This window comes from Drosophila arizonae, chromosome 3, assembly GCF_054131065.1.
Source record: "Drosophila arizonae isolate 15081-1271.41 chromosome 3, UAZ_ARI_1.0, whole genome shotgun sequence".
NCBI lineage: Eukaryota > Metazoa > Arthropoda > Insecta > Diptera > Drosophilidae > Drosophila > Drosophila arizonae.
Window position 1 is genome coordinate 26592924 of NC_142923.1, and position 26194 is coordinate 26619117.

Genomic DNA, 26194 nt, shown 5'->3' on the forward strand with positions numbered 1-26194 from the left:
TATTGCAGTTAAATGTGCTGTTCGACCCACCCACTCACAGTTCAAGCGATTTTACAGCTGTAAAATATGAATGTGACAGATAGCTGGAGATATACATATATGCACATATATACGTATATCTGCAGTTGAAGGGACCACAGAGCTGTCAATGAATGGTTGGCAAAATGTCAGTTTGATATTGGTTTAAGCAGTCCATCATGCTGACAGCATTGGCCACAAATAATAGAAAGGAATCTTTGGAATTGTTTCAGCATGCAAAACTTAGACAGAATGGAGACATTTTAAACAGTAATAGATATCCCAGTAATAGATATCAATTCGTACACTGACAAATAATTCCCCTTTGGATTCAATTTTCAATTGTTTGTCTTTTGTTTGCTATCGACTTCTGGGAAGCTCTTACTCTATTCCTCTTTTGATAATAAGCTCACATTTGAGATAACATTCAACTAAGTTACCGTTCATTTTTTTGTTTTTTTTTTCGAAATGCCTATCTTTAAAATTCCAACTCAAACACCGGAGAAAAAGTTAATTTCGTTGCCAGCAGACTTTATCAACGCGTTAATATCGGAATCGTCAAAGTAATTATCAAGCAACATCGACAAACAATCAATCACAACATCAACACAATCACAATGAGAAAAAGTTGTGAGAGCGTATGTCTCATCGACTTATATCTACCCTAAATTTATATACGTTAGTATATGTATATAGTGAAATTTGTATGATAAAATTTTTTTTTTTATTTTTAAATTTTTTTAATTTATATTTATTTTTCATTTTCTATGTATACAATTTTTTTTATATATTATAGGCTCAAAATACTTTAGAAAAAAGATACATATGTATATAAATATATGTTGAATATAAATATATGTTGAAAATATCAGGCGCGGTTTTTAATGTAGAAAAAGTTTCTATTCAACAATATATTCAAAATGAAAAACATAAAAAATGTATATTATTAATTGTAGAATGAAACAATAAATTAATATTTTTTTCTAAATAGATGTGTTAACTAATAAAATAATACAAAATAGTTATTATTTATGATTCCAGTATTTGACAAACTAAAAATACTTTAGAAACAAATAAATACATAGTTAATAATTATAGTTTTAAGTCTGAATAATAAAATACTTTAAATTGATATTTTATATAAATTAATAAAAATAGTTTATTATTCCATTTTTGTTAAATTATACAGCAATGTATCAGCAAATAATATATATTAAAATTGTAGAAATTTTTTATTTTATTTTATTTTTTTCTTTCTAAAAATAATTGAAAATTGCTATTGTTAGATAATATATAAAAATAGTGTTCTTACTATTTGATGTTTAATAATAAAGCAAAGAAGCAATCACTACAGTTAATAACTGCTCATTAATAAATGACTAATTGATGAAACCTTCGCCCAAAAGAGAATTGAGGAGTATAAAAAGCTGTAATCAAGAGCTGCCCATATAAGGAACATATCAATTGATGGCCGTGGGCCATGTGGGGTATCCTGGCTGACGTCACTTGGGGCGCTGTATGAGCTGCATGAGCTGCAAGCTGCAACCGACGCAGCTTGTTTAATTAAATTTGCAAAGTATTTTTCTTGCAGTTAATTCTGTCAACAGCAATACAGCAGAGGCGCCGATGTGGAGGGAGGGGCAAGGGCAGAGTGAATGAGCAGTGAGTGAAGATGAGGCACAGCTCGAGGCAGGTCTAGGGTTGCGATAGAGGCCGACGCTGAGGCAAGCCCAGCAATGAGGATGCAACGGAGTATGGGCAGGAGGCGGGCAAGATGAGTTGCAGCAGCGACAAGCCAGGACATGGCCATCAGCGCAGTTTCCGCACGCTTGGTGCCACGTACTTGGAGCCGCGGGCGCCGGAAAGTAGGCTACACGGGAGTCAGTAGGTCACACAGCAGCAGCAGCAGCAGCAACAGCAGCGGCAACAGCAGCGGCAGTAAATGCTGTCAATGGCTATATGCCTGGCAGGTAGCTCCAGGTGGCTTCAGCTGCAGTCAGCATAGCGGAAAAGTCCCGCATCCGCAGCGCTTGCTACACCCACGAGAATGCGAGCTCTAGTCAAGCCTGTTGCCCCAGGCAGTCTCTATGCTGACGTTGTTGTTGTTGTTATCATTTTTTTTAAATCCTTGAGTTTTCTTGGAATTTTCATAATTTGGTTGGCGTTTACCTGCTTGTTTTTTTTTTTTTTATATTTTTTTTTTTTTTTTTTTTGAGCAACAACAAAATGTTTATCATAAATATTTTGTTTTATCTTTGAGCACAAAGTTTACAGTACAACTTTTTGAGACAACTTTATTAATTATAATTAATTTACAAGGCTTCGCTTGTGTGCAACAAATTAAAAGAATTCCAGTAAATATTTTTTTTATATTTTTATTTAAAAAAGAAAAAACTTCGTCAACTGTGAGATGGTAGCTCTAATGGAAATCTTTAGAGCTTACTTGCTCGTTAATTTCAACTGAGGCAATCCATCGTAATCTAATCTATAACGTTTTAAGTTGACTTGGGTCAAACTAAAGTGCGGTCAAGTTGGGTTAAAGTGAGGTCAGGTTAAGTTAAAGCGAAGTTGGCTCAAGTTAAAGTTTCCGTGAGGGGTAAAAGTTAAGTTCAGGTTAAGCAAAGTTGGGACAGCTAGTCGAAAGGTTCATAGAAGTTCACATGGATTGGCATGTGTGTAATTTGATCAAATTTGAATAAACAAAAGCTCCACGTAAGGCAAAGTTAGTGAAAGTTTATTAAATATGATTTAACAACGGTAAAAATATGCGAGGTAAAAGTTGTGGGAATGTAATGTTCTGAGCTTAAGTATAATTGAGCCAGGCAACTTTGCCATTAGTAAGATTCTGAGAATTTTACAAGAATAGAATAGGATTAAAGAGTATGTAGTAAAATTTTTAGTAAAATATATATGAATAAATAAAATTTAAGTTACAGAAAGTGAAGAAATGTTGAATTTTGTATTTTTTGAATGGGGCAAAATGTGAGATTAGACAAAATTTGCATGGGATTATATAAAACTGTGGTAATCATTTTACCCTGCATGCATTGAAAATTAAAAGTCTGGGTAGAATAATTTTGTGCAAATGTATTTTATAGACAGTAGAAGTCGTAGCAGCCACCATAAGGGCCATATATTCCTTTTCAGTATGCCGCACTGAGTCGATATACATATGTAGTCAGAGTTCATACACATTAAAGCTGCCGCTTGAAATAAATATTATATTTTATTTTTATTAAATATTATTCATTATAGTTTTTTTTTTTTTTTCAATAAGTGCCATTTGCAAAAGACTTTTTGAAGTACTTCGAAGCCTGGAAGAAACTTTGACCAAAGTGTATAATATAATAAAATAATGGGGATTACTTTGAAGGGAAGAAATTATAAATCGATCTTAAATAATTTTCAATAAATATGAAAATGTCGCAATATTTTTTTGAGCAGTAATATTTTTTACAAACTTTAACACAAGCCAACCTTCATTGCATTACTCATTTATTGTATGCTAAGTAGCTAACGGAATTTGAAGAGAATTTTCGAGAAAGTTATGTATATAAATTTCAGTTATATATATATTGAATATTCCTCAATTCCATTAAACTTAAATCAACTAACTGAAATTTATATATATACATATGTATATATATGTTAAGAGAACGTTAGGGATGAATATATGCATCTTTACTTCGATCGAGCCATTAACTTTCTTAATTTAGTATTACTTTTGACTTTTAAGGACACTAAGAAAAGGTACAATTGCAGTTAGGTGAGATTAGTATCTACAAATGTGATTCATCTCCTTTAAACTAGACGATTCATTATAAATATTAATCCAAATAGCATTTTAATACAATGTTCAATAAAAAACCTTGATCCCTCAACCAAGCCCATTCAATCTAGCCAGCTGCTTTAGATAGCTGAAAAGGTCATCCACATCTCCTACACCCAACAATCTATGAAAATTGCCCGTCCATATGCTAGAAGTGTCAGCTGCATGTGTTTTATTAAAATTGTCGAGCAAATGATGTATGCAATGATGTGATTATAATTCAACGATTGCCGACAGATTGTAGTTGAGTTGAGTTGAGTTCAGTTCAGTTCTTTGCGAAATTATCAGATAAAATATTCATATTGCGCATACGCCTCGTTGCACCAAAGAGAACGAGCAATGACTGGAACGCGTTTTGATTACCAATTCCAGCAAATGCTTAACTATGCGCTCTATTAGAAATTTCAGTTTTTCTTCAGCTTTTTATGAAATTACACACCACAACGAGCTGAGCAAATTACAGACACGCACTCGCACACACACACACACGCACACACACACAGTTGCAGCACAAGTGCGACCCATTAGAGACGTCTAGCCCCAGTCCACATGCATATGTGGGTGTATATATATATACAAATTTTTTTTTTGCTGGGTCGTAAACCTCAGGACGTGCACAATTGTAGTTTATGCTTTAATTCCTGTTGGCCAACATTGGCGCCAAAGTCGACTGTTGGCTCTTGGCTCGGTCTTTCTCTGTTTTATGGGCGGGCCACAGAGCAGACACACACACACACACACGTTGCGGCAACGGAGCGAAACCTTAATTACATTGCTCGTTTCAATCAGTCCGCAATGCCCACAGACACTCAATATGACGGCAGAAGTGCAGCATTTGGTGTGCCTGGGCCGTTTGTCTTACGCTCTGGCATCTTCGTCGCCTTCAGATGCACACGCTCGTAACTCAATTACTGCAAAACGGATTTCGGCCAAAGAAGAGGCCAAAAATCAAAAACCAACACCAAAAAAAAAAATAAAAAAAAATAAAACAAGGCAATCGCGCACGCGTCAACCGTAAAACAACAATTTTTTTGATAAATGCATGTCGTCCCCTGCCCCTCGCCACGCCCTTCACCAAGCTCCTTTCATGTCGAGTGCCCTTTGCAGTTGGCACTCTTGACTATTTTCTGTTTATGTGTCTCAGTGTCGCGCATAAAAAGCTAACAAAAGTTGACAAAACCAAAAAGTTTCTTGTCCCATTGGGTTAGGCCAGCATGAATGGTTAGGCAACTCCCCAGCCAATCTATGCTCCCATAAATTAAACCTTTTTCTTTTTTTCTATCCTCCATGCAGCTACACAAAATATATATCAACACATTAAAAACAAACTAACAACTTTTCGTTTCTTTTATTTGTTCTTTTTTTGCTTGAGATCAAACGGCAAACTAATAAAAAACATTTGGCAAGCAATAAAATACGAAGTAAAAATACGCTTTGCAGGCTTTAAATAAGTTTGTCAACGCAACTTAAATTTAGATTGAGGAAAAAAAAAAAAACAAGAAAACCAAGAAAAGAACATAGATGTTTGGAATAAATTTTTTGTCAATTTGTCTGTACGCTTAACTTTGGAAACTTCAAAAACAATTTAAAATAATTCTAAAAAATATAATATAATATATTTATTTATATTTTATTTTATTTTATATTTATACTTATACATATATTATATTACATTATATTTTAATATATTATATTATATTATATTATATTATATTATATTATATTATATTATATTATATTATATTTTATTTTAATATATACATATATATATATATATTTTTTTTTTGTTATTTCCAGAAGTTTCCAAAGTTGTTAAGCTGCTAGCCTAATATCAGTTTTAATATTTATGGAATACATATATACTCATATATATATATATGTGTATATATATGGCTTTTTTTCTTACATATCTAATACAACAATTTCCAATAAATATAGTTTTTGACATATAATAATATTGTTTAAAATAATAAAATAAATTATTTACTTTAACGAATTTGAAATTTATTTACATTTTTGTTTTTGTAACTCATTAAATAACTAATTTATTTACCATGTATTTTATTTGTTTTGATAATTCAATTATATTTATATACAAGTTATAGTCAAACCTAAAACATTTCCTTAATTTTTTGAGAGGTATTTTAAAACTAAGGTTTTGTAAAATCACAACAGTTAGTATTCCGTCTGGACCTCTCCGGCATCCGAGTGTTAAAGCCTCTATAACAATTTAAAATAAATTGTTTTCCTATCATCTCTATCCTAAATCTGTTGCCCTCATCTCACTTCCTCTGGCCCTATATTTCATATCCTTTTCTTTCTCTCTCTAGAACTCTCCCCTAACTATCTAGCGACAGGCTTTGCTTAAGATTGAATTTCTTAGTTCCCTGTTTTTATTTCTGCTTGAAAACATAATATTTGGTAGGCAGAAAATTTACTTTCAGAGGCCATAACGAATATTTTTTTTAATTTAAGGTTTGAATATGAGAAAAATTCCTTGTAATTATTATGTTTTAAATTGTATGAAGAATAAAAAATATATATATATTAAAAAAAAAGAATACAAATTTTACTACACACAAATTGTATTTGATTTGTGGCAGCCTTTTCATTTTCCCCTAAATTTTACTTTTAAATGTTTCACATGAAAAATGTTTATTCGCTAAGTTGAAAGATTAGTGGGTTATATATAAAATGCTTTCAAGCCTAAGAGATGAAAAAATGGAAGGCAAATAATATTAAAAGTTACTTCTAGCCCATATATATATTTCTAATTTTAATGAGTTGTTAAACAAATTAAAGTATAATTTTAATATAAAATGTTCATAAATTGAATATTCAAACATGTTGACTATTTGAGTACTTTATGAATAAATAATTTAAATGAGAATTTCCAATGACACGTGCTAAAAATATTTTGCTTGACTTTAATTCCCCAAGATGTAATAATTAAATTAATAATAATTTCGGTCATTATTTGGATAGAATTTGTTGTAAGATTTCCCTTAGAAAACAGATAACATTTATTATTCACAATTAATGTTCGTGAATAATAGAGATAAGTTTAACTCGACTGGCAGCCCCGAAGAACAAAAGGCGCCCAAATAGTTAAATCATTAATATCCTTAAAAGCCATTTCAAGCCATATGTTATCTTGGTCGGAACCAATTCAGAGCAACATTTTCTTTAGGCCGGTTATAAGGGGCATCGGAAGCCCCATATAAATTGACGCTGACATAGGGGAGGACTAGATACCGTTGAGCTGGTTTATTTTACAGCTCCCTAGGCGGAACACACAACGACTCACACACACTCAACAAAAACAAGAGAAGAAGAAGAAGGCAGCTAGCCACATTAAAGTTTGGCCGAAACAAAACACAAGCTACAACAACAATACAAAAGCAACCCACAAAATGAAGTTACAAAAGTTTGGCTAAACAGAAGCTGGCTGAGTGCAAAGATAGATCTGCGTTACCTCGTCCAACTACTGCTCTGGATACTTTAATCCTTTAGGCAAAGTTTCGTTAGCCGCGTGAAGCACTTGTAAGTATTTGGTAAATAATATGATGCTCACACCATAACACTTACGCACACACACACACACGCGCATATACACAGAGAAACACTCGACTCGCTGTCGTCCAGTTGTCCAAGCCACTTTGGCACCTGAACGTATTTCGCGAACAACACGGCCACAGCCAATGCCAGATTCGCTGGCTTACTAACACTCTTCTTGTAGGCAATTGGCCACTGTGAGAGAGGTTAGCTTGGCGCTGGCAGAGCCCTCGAGTGGCGAGTTGTTCCTGCCGCACGCACGTCTTAACACGAACTGAACGCAGCCTGCCAAAAGGACATGCCATCAACAATTATCGCTGCTGGCGCTGGGCTCTGGCTCAGTCGCTGTCGCTGTCGCTGTGGCTGGCTCCGTCGTCGCATTACTCCAGCCGAATAACGGGATGCTGCAACTTCACGTTGCTGCTCATACGGCGACAAATTGAGAGCGCCGTAGAGAGCGTGCGAAAGTGAGCGCGAGAGTGAAAGCGACAGAGCGAAAGCTCTCAGCATCAGTATGCGTGTGTGGTGAATAACGTTTGACTCTACACTGCGCATTATTTGGAGTAGCTTTCAAATATGAAAAAAAATAACTAAAATGAAAATTTATATTAAATAATAAGTTTTAAATCTAACTACATATTAAAATTAAATTTCAAATTTAACAAGACAATTAAAAATTACAATGAATAGAAAAAAATAAAATAAAAATGGCTTAACATAAGATACTAAAAATATAGTAAAACGAAAATAAAAAAAAATATTAAAAAATATATATGTATATATTTAAATTATGTTTATTAACTTGATAGTTATTAGTTTGTTTAAATATCTTTTTATTTTATTTAGCAAAAAGTAATTTTTTTTTAATAACAAATTGAATTATACTGAAAAAGAAAAGAATATGGTAATATGAATTTGAAATTACAAAGACTATTCACAAACATATAAGACAATATAATATAATATAAAATATATATTTCAAGTGTTTTTTAAACAAATGCCAGATAAAAAACCTTGAATAATTTTAATTAAATATAATTATTTGCTTAAAAAATTGTATTTTCAAGGTAGGTGAACCAAATAAAAGGCCATTGTAAAACTCATCATCAGACTCACTGCCAATGAATCAACTCTAAAAACATGAACAAATATGTAAGTAAAGAGACAGAAGAAGGAAATGGCAGTTATGTAAACAAGCATGCGTACTTTACATATAGCTGTAAAAGCAAAACCAATCAGAAAAGAACAGCGCATACATGTGATATGCAACCTGGTTTTATTAGCAGTGCGACAACTTTTAATAAATGCGAACAAACGGAGCAGACATCAGCAGCTCACACACACACAAACACACATACGTAGACACACTATGCGATTGCAATCAAATATGTTGGCACGGAAGCGTTGCGTTGAATCGGCGGCGTCTCATAAGATGTTTAACATAGTGCCAATCAGAATAGATAAATAGCGCTCTGTTAAGCATTAACAGTGCTCGCTGGCCAACAAGTGCACGTAATTAAAACAACAGACCGGTTGGAACGTAACAGAAATGATCCAAGCAATGCTCTCACGCTCTCGCGTTAGCTCTGCTGCTCGCGCTCTCTCGGACAACGGAGTGGCGATCGTCGCTCGTCGTAACTGGAACTGTTATCAGCAGCAGCAGCGACGCCGACGTCGACGGAGAGTGCGAACGCTATAACAAAAAAGGCTAAAAGGTAAATTTTAGTTTTAGCGCGTTTTGGAATCTTCAAAAACGCCTTTGTTGCATTCAAATTGAGTTAGTTGCGATTTTAACGGCGACTCGCGCGCATACAACGCGGTTTTGGCAGTGAAGTGCAAGTGATATACAAATATATTATTCAACTCCTTGCTAGCTGGTCGCCAACCAATGCTTGTCAAACTGTATTCACCATAATTATAACGAAGCAGAAAAATCTCTAATCTAATGCTATTAAACCGTTACGAAATAGTAATATTGTGTTTATAATTATTATTGTTATGTACAACTTTTTTGTACGCGATAAGTAAAAGTTCTATAATTCATATATATGATGATGATAATATATTTTATCTGTGAGTTGTAAAGATTTTTGGATTTGCTGAAGAGAAAAAGGTAAGCATATTTTGAGCAGAATTTTTCGAATAACTGAAATATGGCAGCATTTCCTTAAAGTATTTAGTCATTCGTCTGAATCGCTTACGGCTCTGCCTGTCTCTACTTATGTCGGTTGAATTTGTATTATCTTATTGCCATGATAAAAAATAAAAACAAAAATTAACTGATTATCAACAACAACAAAATAATAATAAAAAAAAAAAATCTGCAAAAGTCGGCAATAAAAAAAAGCACAAATCATTTCACAATTTTGTAAGATTTTGTCTTGAGCTCTGACTCAATTTAATATATTCAGAATATAATAAAAACATTTGAATTCACATTTTTATAGTGCTCAAAAAAATATTCAAAGTTCAATTTGAATAAATATAAACAAAATTTAAGCTCAATAATAATAATTTGAAAAAAAAAAAACAGGTATTAAAAAAATGATTAGCAACCTGCAGCTTGGCATGTCGTAACTTGTCTTACAATTTGTTGGCCTTCAGCATAATGCTCAGCGCTTCGGATTATTATTATTATTATTATTATTATTATTTATTTAGCTTGTTTTGTTTTGATCTTGAATTTTCGTTGGCAGGCCGTAAGAGACTTAAGAGCTAGTCCTCCTCTTTGTTGTGTAACCGGATTCGGTGGGAAACGGTGTTTCCCCGCACAGCGTGAACCAAATGAACTAGCTCCATTAATGGGTCACTGATCAATGCGGATTTTCCAAGAATAAACAGGGAATATATAGTTCAGCTGCAGGAGAGTAGACTAGTAGATGCCCTGTTTTGAGTGCAAGCTCACGATATATATGCGTATTAAATGGGTAAATGAAATTAGGAGTTGACCTGGTTAGATAATAGCCTGTAAAAGTTTATTTACAAATTTACGAAAGAAATTGTTAGAAGGCATTTAAATGTTAGAAGGCATTTTACATGCTTTTATTTTTTGTGTATGATCAAAGTGATATACCAGTATATAAAAACTATATTATATATATATATATATATATATATATATATATATATATATATATATATAGTCAAAGTGATGTCAGACTAAATCATATCCTCCCTAAACATATAAATTCTAAATTCTATGAAGGTTTATTTAACTTTTAAGTGCTTTAAATTCTTAGAGTTCAGGCAGCAACAAATTTCAATTAGCCTCTGGAAATCAAGCTTAATTGAAAGTATATCGCATTCTCTTTAAAGTGCGCTGACAGATAATATGCATTTAAATACGCCTGACGGCGTCCCCTGCCTAGCTCTAAATAATTAATATGCATGTCATTAAAAGAGTTTCTCAGCAGATAGAATGCGTAAGCTTTTATGGGTCTCTCCCAACGGCGAAGCCGGACCAAGCGAGCAACTCCTAAAAATAGCCAACTTTACATGCATTTAAAGGCACACAAAGCTATTTGTATATACATATATTGTTAAGCAGCTTAAAATCTTCCACTCTTCGTCTTCTTCTTTTTCTCAACGAGAAATGCGGCCAAGAGTGACGTATCTGAATAATTGAAATGCCATCTTGTTCAAGTTAACGAGGCAAAAAATAGATAAAAGTAAAAATAAATACAAATACGTCAATAAATCAAAAGTAAAACTGCAATCAACTCTCGCACACACGCACACACAATGAGCACATAATGGCATGTCAACAAATAGATACATATATAACATCCGTAGAAACTGGTGATAAATGTGAAGCTAAAAGATGCTGACAAATTGTGTTATGCAAGCTGGTTCGATTATAAGTCGCATACCGGGAAGTGAGGTAGCTGCTACATTGAAATTAGCATAAGCTTTTGTCATTAAAAACACAACGAAAATAAAACAAGTGGAAATCCATTAACTATTTTTAATGCAACGTGGCCATAGGACCGGGTCAAACAGAAGGGAAGCAAGAAATAATAAAAGAAATAAGCAGAGGAAATTGCAGTTTGAATGCTTGTCTAATTTATGGGAACTTTATTTATAGTTATAGTTTATGCCATCTACAAATATTTAAAGCAAAGCCAAACTGAAGACGGTTTCAGCTTTTGCATATAGAGTTTGAACTATTAGAAGTTGTTTTAATATATAACTCCTATTGATTCTCTATATATTTTTTTACATTTTTTTTTTGTTTTTTTTTTGTTTTTTTTTTTTTTTGTAAATTGTTTATTTTTTTATTTTGACATTTTTTTAAATTGAACTCATACTTTCTTATTTCTGTATGTATATTACAATTCTTTTTCTCTTAATTTAATTTAATTTATTTATTTTATTTTATTTTTTTATTTGTATATTTAATTTAAATTTAATTTCAGTTTTTAAACTCTTCACTTGCTAATTGTTTGTATTTTTCATTTATTTTTATAATTTTTATTTTTAGTTTTTATTTTTTTGTCATTATCTAAAAATAAATTAATAAGTTATAGTAAAAAGCGTGGTATATCACAGCTTCTAGAAGTAAAAATCATCAAGTATTAACATAAAATAACAAATAGTCAAATAAAACGTTGAATGCCCAATTTTTTGCTATTTTTAATAAGGCAAAAGATAGGCCGTCTATTTATACATACATACATATATAAAATTTAAGTACCTGTAATACTTGGTTTTAACGTTAATAACTAGTTGTTACAAGCTATAAATTATGGCTTTAAAAAAGTATATAACGTATATATAGCTGTCAAATGATTTACGTTAATTATATTGTGTTAATATATGTATAAATTTTTGGGCTTTTTGTTAAGTAAAGAATGTATAAAAGAAAAGTATATGCCACAAGTTATTTTGGAAAATTAAAAAAAAAACAGGAAATCCTTTTGGCTGATATAAAAATGCGTGGGAAGCGCAAAGACGGACTTCAAGAATATATACATATCAGAGATGAAGTAGAAAACTTCGTCGGCTATAGAAACTATGGGCACAATATAAAGAAATAAAAGTGAGAACTATTTACAAAATACTTAGAGACTCTAAGTTCAATTGAAGATGTCATTAAAATAGCACCAATAATAATTGTGAAATCTTAAAATATGTTGAGTATACCCTTAGAGAACTCTATGCTTATATTTATATATATTTATGTGATATAACACATATATGTATATATGAGTTCACTAGCTCTCTCATAAAGCGCTATAACAGAAGCTGACTTCTTTCAGTCAATCCACTAAGCACGCAAATATTTTAACACGTAATTATCGTGATAATATCTGCTCACTCACTGAACGCATTCCCAACCACAGGTGAACGATTTTTTCCCCATTTAACCTTCAGCTGCGTCATTTTGTATTAATTAAAAGGGAATTTTCACGTGTGCGGTCAGACAAGACATTAACCAAATAGGTGATGGAGCTTAATCAATTTATATGGGATTTGTGATTTCCAGAAAGGGAATTTAGCACAGGCGCATGAGCAGGTGTGAACTACAGGTGAAACGCCCATTTTGCATATTCATTTTATTTTTAGCTTGTAATTCCTTTTGTTTATCTTCGCTGTTTAATTTCGTCTAATATTTAACTTGTGAACTCATCCATCAACGTGACTTTTAAGGTACATTTTTTTGTTGTCGGCTTAGAAAATGTTAATTAAATTGATTTACTGTCATTTCAATTAATAATTGAAAGTGCTTAATTATGCGAATAGTCATGGCTGAAAGGAAAAAATCACATTCACAGTTCACGGAGATGAACACAGATAATCGATTAGAGGTGTAGATGAAAGTGAGGCAACCTAAATACCCTGTACTAAGTGGAGGTGAATTGGAAATTATAAATGGAATGAGTGAAGTTGTAAGATTTTGATACTGATAATGATTCCAACATACTCCCATTTAATTAGATTCAATTAATTGGATAAATACTCGGATTTCCTTCATAAGATTTTTATATTCCTTCTTATTTTCTTTCATTATCGGTCCCCTTTCCCTTTCCTAAATCTTTCGTCCTTTCAATTTTCTTCTCTCTTCTTCACTTTCTTTTTATATACATACATATATCCTTCCTCTTCGATCTGCACATTTCTCTCTTTCCTCTCTTCTCTTTCTCGTTTTATATTCCCTCCCCTTTTCATTGCTTCTGTATTTTCTTTTCTACTCTTTGTTATATACATATATCCTTTCGTCTTTTCTGCTCTGTCAGTTTCGTTAGATATTCACTCTTCTTCTGTTTTCTTCTCTTTCATCTTTCTTCTTTCTCTTTTAGCTGTGCTTCTCTTTCATTGTATTTTCTCTCCTTACCTTTCATTTCAATTTCCTTCTCTTTTAATCCCTTCCCTTTGAACCTTCATACCCATACAACTACAGTACAGGGTATCTATCTCTCACCCCACCTACCCTTCCCCACTTGTGTTCTCCTTGGATAACAAACGAACGTTCAACATTTTGATGTCTCTGTCAACACTTCAAGTCTCGTTTATAATGTTCCAGTTCCGGGTATGAGGCGAAGACAGCAAATCGTTTACTTCATTTATTGCTCGATGTCGTTAAAGGCAGCAATAATACCTTTACAGCAGTTTCTAGCAAATATTTTCTCATATGACTGAATCTGGTTTAATAAATTCCAGCCGTGTCAATAGGTGAACTGCTTAAAGCCCAAACAGACAATCGCAATATAATTTGTAAGTCTACATGGCTCAATTGATATTTAATTACCATTAATTAGCATTCATTATCTTTAATGATCTAGACACTCACTCACCCAGAACCGGATATACATACATATATTTATGTATATGACCGAAAGAAAAAAACTCATTAATAATAATATATCTAAACTAAAATTTGAGTCAGTTTTCTTTACAACAAATTTGCATCATAATTCAAGGCATTGATTAAAAAAAAATTATATTTACATGTTAATTAATGTGCCTGAATATTCACAAAAAGTTAGCTGGGACTAGAACAAAATTTGCATTTTAGAAAAATTATTTTTTGAAATATGTAAATTTTCTATTTTATAGCAAAACGAATAAATTTGCAGGGAAAATATCATTTTTATAATATTAAAAGTTGCCCTAGATCGAATATGATTATAATTCACACTGCGTAATACTCGTTCAAAACGGAGGGACAGATGAACGGACAACAAGACAGCAACATTGCATATTACCCATATACTCTATTCACTTCTTATGAATCAGTATGAATAAAATACAAAAATGTTGTATATTCTATTTAAAATTAGCAGTGGGGTCTTAGAGATACCTGTTGAAAATTTAGTGAAATAATTATATTAATTTAAATTAGATCTCTCTTGATCAGTATAAGCATTTCAGTTAAGTTGAGTCTTTACGAATAACTCTTGAATTGATCTTCAGCTTGAGTCTCATTTGCCCACTAAATAAGATGGCTCCTGTATATCATATTGCTCTTCGTTAAGCCCTCCCCCTCCACTGACAACCCGCCTGCAGCGCTTAAACAAAGCTAAATCGATTAATGTCACTGCGAAATAATTCGGTTGCCGCTCTTATAAAATTTGATAATAATGTTCATAAATACATTAAGTACATTCCCTTTCGGGCGTAAATGAAGTGCCACTTAATTGCTAATTAACGGAAGTGCGTTAGCAGTGCGGACAGCGGCCGTCGAGCCTCAGCTCGGGGCATAAATCTTTAAGTAGCTTTAAGTCCAGACTAAACTATGTGCCAGTGTGACCCCAAGAAAACAAGCAGCAGCAAAAAAAAAAAAAAAAAAAAAAAAAAATCGTATCCAATTTTTATGTTTACTCGGCGTCTCTCTCTTTATTGGTCTTGTTGTTGTTGTTGTTGTTGTCTGTTTTCCTTTTCATAATTTATGCGCAGTTTTCTTGATATGCTTTGTGTGCTTCCAGCTGGGAGGCTGGGCGAATGCTTGGTCCACCACCAGTTGCCATTTGCAGCTCCATCGTTGGTCTTATGGACGTACGTGACTGGTGCGATTCGTCAGTGTAAGTGAGCGTGGGCCTGTGTGCCTGTGTGTGTGTGTGAGATAGGACTTGTTTCTATATGTATGTGTGTGTGTTTTGAAGAACAGAGTGCTAATTAATTAAATTTGTACGTGCACTGCTTGTGGGCCAACTTGGCTTGGCTGACCAAATGCTGATAGAGCCCACAATTGCCTAGCATCTAACTGGGCAGACACAAACACACATACACATACACAGGCTCATACATATATATTCGCATTAACTGCCAGCCGTAAATCATACTTAAATAAAAATACAATCTATGTCTGTTTCGTCTAAGGCGCGTACCCTACTCAGTCAATATTAAATATTTGATCAATTGTCTTTAATCGCATGTTGCTGGCTAGAAAAACAAATTCCTCCAAGGCCAAAATAAACCCAGAATTCACATTTGTGAACAATATTTGATAATAATTTTGGTGCTTAACATAAATGTTTTTTAAGGTTGATGGAGTGCTTGAATTCAGATAAATTTAAATATGGGCTTTAAATATATTTAATAATAGACAATAACTATATAATATTAGAAATTCTAGTATAGAATTAAGTTATTGAGTAATTTAACAATTTAAAAAAATAATTTAAAATGTATATAATAATGTTTATCAATACTTATGTCGAAAATTCAATGTTATTTTATTTAATTTACAGCAAGTTGAACATATTTAAAATTAAAACAGCAAAAGGAAATCAACTGCCAAATCTACAATTTCCGCAACAATTTAAAGTACACAGCACAGACACCAAAAATCCCAAGCAAAACAACAAAACAGAGAAAACAAAATCAAGAGCAACAACCGCAAGCGAAATAAACGTACATCATAATTATGACAAAATGAGCGCAACAACAACGTGCAGCAGACAAAATAACTTTATGAAGAGCTATTACAGTCGGAGCAACACAATGCACAGTAACAGAGTCCACACATTAACAGTTCAACTGCTGTTAGTATCTGGACTGCTGCTATGGGAATGCGGCTTGACTGAAGCAGCCAGCGGCTTGACAAGTATTAAAGAGACTGGGGGTGAGTTTTTATATTGAAATTTTAAGCGTAATGTTAAATTGCTAAACTTTTAAAGAGCAGAGCAGCAGACCATAAATAAATGCAAGCTTAAGAGACAATGACAAATGTTGCTTCTCTTCTTATGCTGTCAATTTTTTTTTTTTACAGTGGCTTGAAAACTTTAGGTCAGCAAACAAATTTATATATATTTTTTGGAAATTCATTAATAGATTATTTAATTAATCTTGTTTAATACTATGACTTTAAAAATTAAAAAATAATAAAAAAATATTTATTACTTCAACTCTGAATTTAACTATAAATTATAAGAATAATAAAACTTTCATCGGTTATCAGTGCAAACCAAACTGTTGCCAAGCAACATTTTAATACACTCTTTAACGTAAGAGCATATCTGCTGTTAACTCTGAAACCTGTTGTTCTTATAATGCGTTCGAAATGCGAAGAGTGGCTTACGGCTTTAGATGCCGAGCTGTTAGTTCAAAAGCCAGTTGCTGTTAATGCAACTCAATTTTCAAGAGTGACTTAAAACTGTATCAAAAGTAGAACTGTTAAATCTGCAATCCACATGATAATTAACAGTGCAACCACTTTAAGTCAGCGAGCTCAATCCTTATTGGAGTTCAACTTAACAGTGCCACTGCTGTTAACTTTGCAGCCTGTAGGAGCATTAAAACTGAAAGCACGCATTTATTTACAAAGTCTATGAGAAGCAACATATGAATTAGCTAGGTGTTTACAGAAATACTTAATTAGCATCTCAATTAAAAGCCAAACAATCATAAACAAATGCTCGTCGTGTGAAAACAGCAAAATAGCAACAAATAATTAACAGTTTTTAGCCACTGACCTTGGCCAATATTGAGGGACTTAGCATAAATGTAAATGGCAAACAATGCAAAATAATGTTTAGCAGACGAAGAGTCGAAGGGGCTTCTCGGGCGGGCCATGCAAATTTGCGCAAGTAATTCCACGCTTACATATCAAATATATGAAGTGTTAAAGCTCATCATCATAATGGCCATAACGAGCCATTGAATGTGTTAACATGGCCAGTCAATAAAATGCGGACAGCTGACAGAATAAGTGCGGTAATAATCGCATTTATGTTAATGCCTATAAATGTATATATGTGCGTAGTTCGTTTATATGGCAAACATCGAGTAATTTTGTTACTTAATATTTCACATGCTTGAAGAGAAACTTGAAGAAATTGATTTCAATTAGCCTGGCTAAAACGTTTCGCTGACCCGCCAGCCAAACGCAAACAATAATTTTAATTTACACAAAATAACAATTAAGTGCCAGCAAAAGCTAATTTAAAAATAATATAAATTATAAATGAAAATGTTTACGATTTATACAAGCAGATACCCTATAAATGTTGTATACTCTAAAATTTACGTTGAATAATTTAATCTAAAAAAATTATGTTATCCTCGCTTTCGCTGACAAATCAGACTAGAGAATATCCAGGGTTTTTTTTTTTATTATTATTAACTATGGAATATAAAATATACTTTGTAAACAAAAGGTCAACAGCGCTAATTTAAAATGAATGTATATAAAAATATATATATATATATTTATAAATTTGCGATGTAAACAAGTATATACCATGTATAAAAATAAAATTATAAAAATTGTTCAGAAAAAAAAGAAGAAATCAAAAAGTATTTAACTCGCAAAAGTTTCCATTAGACAATATTCACAAAATAGCAATTAAAATTTAACAAGTTACTGTAAATCTACAACTCTTTCTCTCTCTCTCTCTCTCTCTCTCTCTTTTAATTACAAAAATTGCATAAAGTAATAAACTAAAAGGTACCCTGTATTTCATATAAAAATGGAATGAATTACAAATTTAAGCTATTATTAAATAAATATTGGAAAAACAAATCCCACATCTCTTATATTTCATGTGATATGTCTAAAAACAAAAACAAATTGCCTAATCAATAATACATACTTCTGTTCGTTCCACACACTTCGAATGAGGCCATAAAAATCTATACAATGCCAACACATTCTGACAAACAGTTCTGCTTTACAATACCCGAAATCAACTTAAAGTTAGAGAGGATTTGGTCTATCAAGTACGTGCTTATCAAATTGTGAATTATTAAATCCTGATATCATACGTATGGGTATTGTGTGTGTACATAGTCAGTCATAAACCTAACGATGCTTTAATGTATAAATATTTTTATAGCTCCGCAGGTTGCGAAATTGATTTTCCAATTAACAGATTACTTTGTGGTAGACCATAAAGTTATACGACTGGCGAATACTCTATGGACAAAGTATTACTCATAAATTATGAATGAATTTGATACTCATGCGTTACAGGGTATGCAAAAAATACGTTTGCACTGCTCTTAGTAATTATTAATTCTGTTTGTTTGCTTAAATTAAGTCTTTTTTATAGCTTGGCTTTATGAGCTCAGCTGCGGCCTCTTTGTATAATTCGAGCGACACCAGACACAAAACTCACAAAACAAAAATTATATATACAAGAGCAGTAGGAAAATTGCATTAATAGTGTTCAAGCATATACGATAGAACACACCCTATATTCAGTAAAACATAGAAAAAAGCTCTAAAAGTTTATAATAAAACCATAAAAAAAGATAATAAGATGGATTTTCTAAAGTGTATAATTTATACAGTAAACAAACATCGATTAGTTATCAAGCAACAATAGTTTAATAAATTATTAGCTTTTTTCATAATTCCTAGCTCAGTTATAAATAGACTTTTAAATTATTAAGGTTAATATTAAAAATATATTGAGAACGGAAAATATAAAATTAAAATAATATTTATTTCAAGCTAATTTGATTTAGGTTATTTATTTTATATCTTTGTTTTTTAATTACGATTTTTTAAATTATTTATGTTAAGTAAATTTGTAAGTTTTAAAGTATTTAGCATTTATATAAAAATAAAATTTTTTGTTGTACATATTAAATTAAAAAAAAAAAAAAAACAAATATATATATATATAAATATATTGTGTTTACGAAAAAATATAATAAAACAAAATTTAAATTTAAAAAATTAAAAATTTAAATTAATTTAAAATGAAAATTAACTTATATTATATAATGGATTTTAGTTTATAAAGCAAATTTCATTTAAAAAAAAGTAGCTCTTTCTAAACGAATAATTTATTTATTTATTTTTTTTTTTATCAATTATTTAGATTCAAATAAACTTTGTATATCTTATTACAGGGTATTTCTGAAATTAAAAAATAATAAATAAACTAGTGCGAATTATACATAATACAGTTAAGCATTACAGCGTTTTGGTTCAAAAACCTCAGCTAATAATAATTCACATTAAGTAATATGTAGTAAAATACGTACACGGAAAATTACACTTATACATATAAACATATATTTTAATTAATGTATATATAAATCTGAATTACAAACAAACAACAAAAAAAAGGTATGCGCGTGATTCGACCAAGAAAACGTAGCGCAAACAGCACAAAACGTTTTTTTGTTTACATTTTATTTGCGTTATTTTTTTGTATTTTATACTCAGTTTTATCAAACATTTATTGTCGTACGATAAACAAATAAACAATTCATGCTCAACACGTGTACGGACAGACATTCAAATTAGCAGACAGAAAGCTGAGTGATATGACACTCAATGAGAAGCTGCTTGTGTCCTCTCTCCGCCCAAACAAGGGAGGAAGAAGAACTACAGAAGATCATTTAAGTGGTTCTCTATATAGCGGAGAGTGTTCCCATCGGTCAGTCGAAGCTCGACAGTAACGACCCCTAACTAGCATTTGAGCGTGACTTCGTGTTTGAGCAAGAGTCGCCCTATGTACATATATAAAGGCCAGCAGCTGCGACATTTCTTCAGTCACCTAGGCCTGGTGGGGGTCAGTCGTGCAGTGCAGTAAAGAGAAGTGAAGTAAAGTAAAATAAAATAAAGAGTCAGTTATCATCCAACTAAGCCTTAAAGACTTAGAGGAAAGACTCACAGGTAATACTGAGAGGAAATATAGCAAATACTTGGAGGAAATACTTAGAAGAAATACTTACTAAAACTACTTACACTTAAGCACTTGAGACAAATGCCTAATGAAAATACTTAGAGGAAACAGAAGAAATATTTTGATGAACTACTTAGAGGAAATACTTTTTTTTTTTTTTTGTAAAAATTTTTATATTTTATTTACAAGCTTACTGCTACCATAGTGACAGCTTAATCTAGTTTTATATTAAAAATAATAACAACAAATATAAGATCTAGGAAATACTTAGAAGAAATAATTTGATGAAATGCGTTGATGAAATACTTAGAGGAAATATTTAGAGGAAAAATGTAGATGATATACATAGAGGAAAATACTTAGATGAAATGCTTAGGGGAAATACGTAGAAAAATACTTAAAAGAAAAAATAATATAAAGAATTTAAGAAAATGTAAATAGATAATTATCTATTAAGCTCTATATGATATTATATATATGTATTTCAAAAAATAAAATAAAATGTACTAATAATAATATATATGTTAAACTAATTGTGTGTATAAACTAGATTTAGTTTCCACTAAGGGAAGCCAAAAACTCGTCCACAAAAAAGTATATATTATATAAACGAAAGGGATATTATGGCTGATGCTCTGCTTTCAAAGTGCGATTTAAGACGTTAATCCACGCCAGGATTCCTTTCTCATTACATTTTATTGTTTACATTCTGACTGTTTTTGTTTACATCAGCTTATTTTCGTCACTCATAGTAAAATGAATTTCTCTACCTTCCCTTTCAGCTGCCGGTAGCACCTTCTGTGAGTACAAGGAGCACAATGTAACCCATCAGAAGGAACAAGGTGCCGTCTGGTTTGATGCACAGAACAATTGCCTGGTTTACACCTGCGCCGCAGGTGTTGGCACTGAGCCGCAGGCACACATCGTCGTCACTCAAATTGATTGTAATGAATTTTACTGTGATGTGGTTAGTATTTAATTAAATTGCTCACCAAAATATGTATATTTATGAAAATAAATTTTAAATTAAAAATTACATATGCAGCTAATCAGAGATATTTCTATGAAATAATTTTGGGGAAGTATTTTTACGTGTTAAATTGACAGGCAAATAAATTTAATATTTGAATTTAACAGCTCTGCAGTAGTACTTTAGTAAAACTAACAGTAAAATAAGCAATGGGAAAATGTTAGGTTAGCGTGGGAAATTTTCATAATAATAATAGTATTTTTTATAACAAGAATGAAGCAATACAAAATATATGTATATATAAATATATAATATAAATACATTAAATATATATATCATAGAAATCCATGCTTTAATATAACATTTTATAATAATAATAATAGTACTTATTAATAATAATAATTGTAATAAATTTTTAACAAGAACGAAGCATAAAAAATATATAAATAAATAATATAAAAGTACATACAATTTATGTTTTATAGAAATCCATATATATATCTTTCTAATTTAAAATTCCATTCTAACATATCCCCCATTAATAATTTATAGACTTTTGCATTAATATTTGCTTCGATTTTCGCAGGGTACTGAGCTACGCAAGACGTCGAGCAGCTGCTGCGGGGAGTGCGTGCGGACGCACTGCCAGCACAACAATACCCTGTACGCGGTGGGCGAGTCGTGGCATAACGATGCCGACTGCACGCTGCTCGAGTGCGCGCGTCGGGACAATGGCGAGATAATAATCAATAGCTATAGGCGCACCTGTCCGCCGATCGATCCGAGCTGCCCGGCCGAGCGCATCTACAGGAATAGCTGTTGCTTCGTCTGCCGCCCGTTGGCCACGTCGCGGATCGAGCAGCTGGACGATGTCGAGGTGACCTCAGATATCTGGACAGCCGAGTGGTATCGCCAGCATTCGTGCCTGCGCGACTGTCAAGCCGGCGCCCCGCCCATGACGTGCCACTACACATTCGTGGTCGAATGGTATCAGACCTTCTCGAAGGCCTGCTACGACTGCCCACTGAATCTGACCGATTGCGAGCGGCCGCACTGCATCATGGGCGATGGACTGCAGCGCAGCATCACCGTGGTCAATCGCATGATGCCCGGTCCGGCCATAGAGGTATGCGAGGGCGATCAGATTGTCGTCGATGTCAAGAATAATCTGTTGGGCGAGAGCACCACGATCCACTGGCATGGCTTGCACCAGAAGAAGACGCCCTATATGGATGGCGTGCCGCACATCACTCAGTGTCCCATCTCGCCGCATGCCACATTCCGCTACAGCTTTCCGGCTGACAACTCCGGCACGCATTTCTGGCATTCGCATACGGGCATGCAGCGTGGCGACGGCGTCTTCGGGCCACTCATCATACGTCGGCCCAAGCAGACGGAGCCACACGGCGGCCTCTACGACTTTGATCTCAGCGAACATGTGCTGGTGGTGCAGGACTGGATACACGATACGGGCGCCAGCATCTTTGCCTTTCACCATCATTCCAGCGGCGACAATAAGCCGCACAATATACTCATCAATGGGCGTGGCAGGTACTACAATCGCATCTGGGCGGACATGAAGCGACAGCATCGCATGGCGACGAATGCAGCGACGACAGAGGAGCCAGAGGCTGGTAGCGATGAGCCTACTGCCAAGGCTTCAGCTTCGGGTTGGGACACGGGATCAGCTTCAGCTTCAGTTTCGGGCTCAACTTCAACTTTCACTCCAAACTCGGCATCAGCTTCGGCTTCGGCTTCAACTTCCGCTCCAGCTTCAGGCAGATCGCCTCAGCTCAAATCAGCTCGCCTTAACGTAAAGACTACTGATGCGTTCAATAATGAAGAAAAGATGTTAAGGGAGGATTCGGAAAATCTAGGTATGTAATCCCTAATCCCTATTTTTTAAAAGCGCGATTCGGCTTCCTAAATCTCTTTTTTTGATTACTTCTTTCATAATATCTACCTTACAAAATTCACCCATCTCTTTTCATATTATTTACCATAAAATATTCTCTCATATTGATTCCTCCTTTCATATTATCTACTTTACAAAATTCTCGCTATTTGTTGTCTCTTTACATATTAACTATTATTCAATATTCAACCTTTCAAAATTCTCTTATCTATTTTCCATATTATCTACTTTATGAAATTTTCTCTATTCTCATATTATATATGTATCTTAAAATATACTCTCTCTCTCCTTTTCTTATTATTAACCATACTATCTCTCCCCTTTCATATTATCTACCTTAAAATATTATCTCTACTTGATTCCTCTTTCCATATCATCTACTTAGAAATCATTTACAACTTCTTTACAACTCATACAGCTAGATCAACTCCATGTCCTTCAGCCTTCAGCTAGTCACTAAATATTACCCCATTACACGTTAATCATCTTCTAATTCCCTCTTCTCGCCCTACTCTAATTTCTCTTTAGCAACCACAACTGCTCCAGCAGCCACGCCATCAAATCTCATCCAACTGCTCTCCAGCGAGCCATTGCAGCCGCCGCGCAACAGCAGCGAGTCGTCGGCCGCAACAGTGGTTCATTCGCGTCCACGTCGTGGGAATCTGCAGGAGATCCCATTGGAGCAGATACCGCATCAGGTGTATCACGTGAAGCGCGGCTTTCGATATCGCTTTCGCATTGTGAACGCCGAGTATCTGAACTGCCCCATTGTGGTGTCTGTGGATGACCACATGCTGACCGCCATCAATTCGGATGGCTATGACATTGAGGCCATGGAGGTGGGCTCCATTGTCACCTACTCGGGCGAACGTTTCGACTTTGTGCTGAATGCCAATCAGGCGGTGAACAACTATTGGATTCGCCTCAAGGGTCTGATGGACTGCAGCGAGCGGTTTACGTCCGCCTTCCAGGTGGCCATATTGCGCTATGAAGGTGCGCCCGAGGCGGAGCCAAGCGCGGAGCTGCGCTACGATCACAATGCGACGGGCATTGAGCTGAATGTGATGAATCGCGGGCCGGGCTACCCGGATACCAAGACCGTGGCCGAGATGCGAGCCTTGCCCATATACGACTCCGTCTCGGGCATCGACGATGACACCCTGAAGCCGGAGGCCGACTACAAATTCTTTGTCTACTACGACTTCTATCGCAAAGACAATCCGGAATTCCATCACAGCGACTACTACAGCATGGCTGACAATGTGTCCAGGGAGAACATGTTGTACACGCCGCAGCTGAATCACATCTCGCTCAAGTTCCCATCGGTGGCTCTGCTGCCGCAACGTCATCAGCTGAGCGACGCGCTCTTCTGCAATGAGACGACGCTCGCCCAGCAGGGCATCGATTGCCGCGAGCAGTTCTGCAAGTGCCATCACGTGCTTCAGGTGCCACTGAATGCGGTCGTCGAGCTGATCATCGTCGACGAGGGCTTCACGTTCTATGCCAATCACCCGTTCCATCTGCATGGCAACGCGTTTCGCGTCATCGGGCTGGAGCGTCTGGGCGAGAATGTGACAATTGAAATGGTGAGTGAATACTTCCAATAAATATCCAAATATTCTATCAAATTTGATCAAATATTATTCCCATTGCAGATCAAGCAGTTGGATCAGTTTAAGCTGCTCAGGCGCAACCTGATCAATCCTCCGGTCAAGGACACGGTCACCGTGCCCGATGGCGGCTACACGATCATACGCTTCGAGGCCTACAATCCCGGCTATTGGCTCTTCCACTGTCACATTGAGTTCCATGCGGAAATCGGCATGGCTCTGGTGCTCAAAGTGGGCGACGATGATAAAATGGTGCCGGTGCCGCATAATTTTCCCACCTGCGGTGATTATATGCCCGATGGACGGGAGGAGACGTCGTCGACAGTTGATACATCCGAAAGCCCACCGACTCGAGTGCCACCAACAAAGGACATATCGGCTAGGCATTTGGCAACGGCTCTGCCCTTACTTGCTCTCATTTTACACCAACTATAGGGGATCCCCATTCACTAACCCAATGCTATCATGACACTGGTTCTGTTTTTACGTCACCTTAAATCACAATTTCAAACTAATTGCCATTCAGATTAGCTTCTTGAACAGCAGATCAATATCCATTGCCTGTTAAATTTAACAGTCATTTAACATTCACTTTATCTATGTGTCTGAATTTCATATTTATTATATTTTAACTTCTGATTAGCCTACCTTACTGAAAAACTATTCAAATAAGCAAATTGCTGTTCAATTTAACAGTCGTTTAACATTCAGCTTACCTACATTTAACATACACTTTAACAACATGTAATTCCATAGAATTTGTTATATCTTAACTTAGCTATTTGTTATACATATATTACATTATCATCTACTTAGTCTATATACAACTCTCCGAGTATTTTCCAAGCCAGTATTCATTATTTGTTCAGAGAATTTTTGAAATACTCATCTGACATGGCCTTAACTTAAATCCGTGCAAAACGAAATCTTGATTTTATGTGACTCAAAAGATTTACTTGGTTTCATTTTAACATAAGCATCTGTGATTGTCTACAACATTTCATTAGCTCTTAAGCGTAAAAATGTTCAACATTTTGTAAATAAATTATTAAAAGTATTTAAATAAAATGAAGATAACATTTCTTTCCTTTTTTGAACTTATTTAAAGATTGTTTTTGTGATGTTTTGACTTTTGGAATTTTTTTAATTTATTGAGAATAAAAAAGTTTTTAAATAATGGAGCTTCAATTTTCCATAAATTATTATTATAAATAT

General features: G+C 34.1%; 2 protein-coding genes across 5 annotated transcripts in view; one reads left to right on the plus strand and one right to left on the minus strand.

The window, feature by feature from the left end:
* Shawl (Shaw-like) overlaps positions 1–7749 on the minus strand; it is a 64031-nt gene extending 56282 nt beyond the window's left edge. For 3 of the 4 annotated variants that reach the window (XM_089463838.1, XM_089463837.1, XM_089463836.1), the window contains exon 1: positions 7323–7749. The gene's annotated coding sequence lies outside the window, so the exon portion shown is untranslated. The remainder of the gene's footprint in view (positions 1–7322) is intronic. The other variant, XM_018003550.2, reaches the window with a different exon arrangement.
* A 1408-nt stretch (positions 7750–9157) lies between these two features.
* Positions 9158–26080, plus strand: Mco1 (Multicopper oxidase 1). Its single transcript, XM_089463491.1, has 6 exons — positions 9158–9515; positions 16093–16466; positions 21267–21451; positions 22041–23331; positions 23898–24955; positions 25025–26080. Exons 2-6 carry the CDS (start codon positions 16277–16279, stop codon positions 25412–25414), a joined length of 3114 nt encoding a protein of 1037 aa, XP_089319617.1. The 5' UTR covers positions 9158–9515; positions 16093–16276; the 3' UTR covers positions 25415–26080.
* Positions 26081–26194: the final 114 nt, after the last annotated feature.

Coding starts and splice junctions, on each gene's coding strand:
- Mco1 (XM_089463491.1), top strand. CDS start 16,277: ATGAGCGCAACAACAACGTGCAGCAGACAAAATAACTTTATGAAGAGC. Junction 23,332..23,897: donor GGAGGATTCGGAAAATCTAG/GTATGTAATCCC, acceptor ATTTCTCTTTAG/CAACCACAACTGCTCCAGCA. Junction 24,956..25,024: donor AGAATGTGACAATTGAAATG/GTGAGTGAATAC, acceptor TTCCCATTGCAG/ATCAAGCAGTTGGATCAGTT.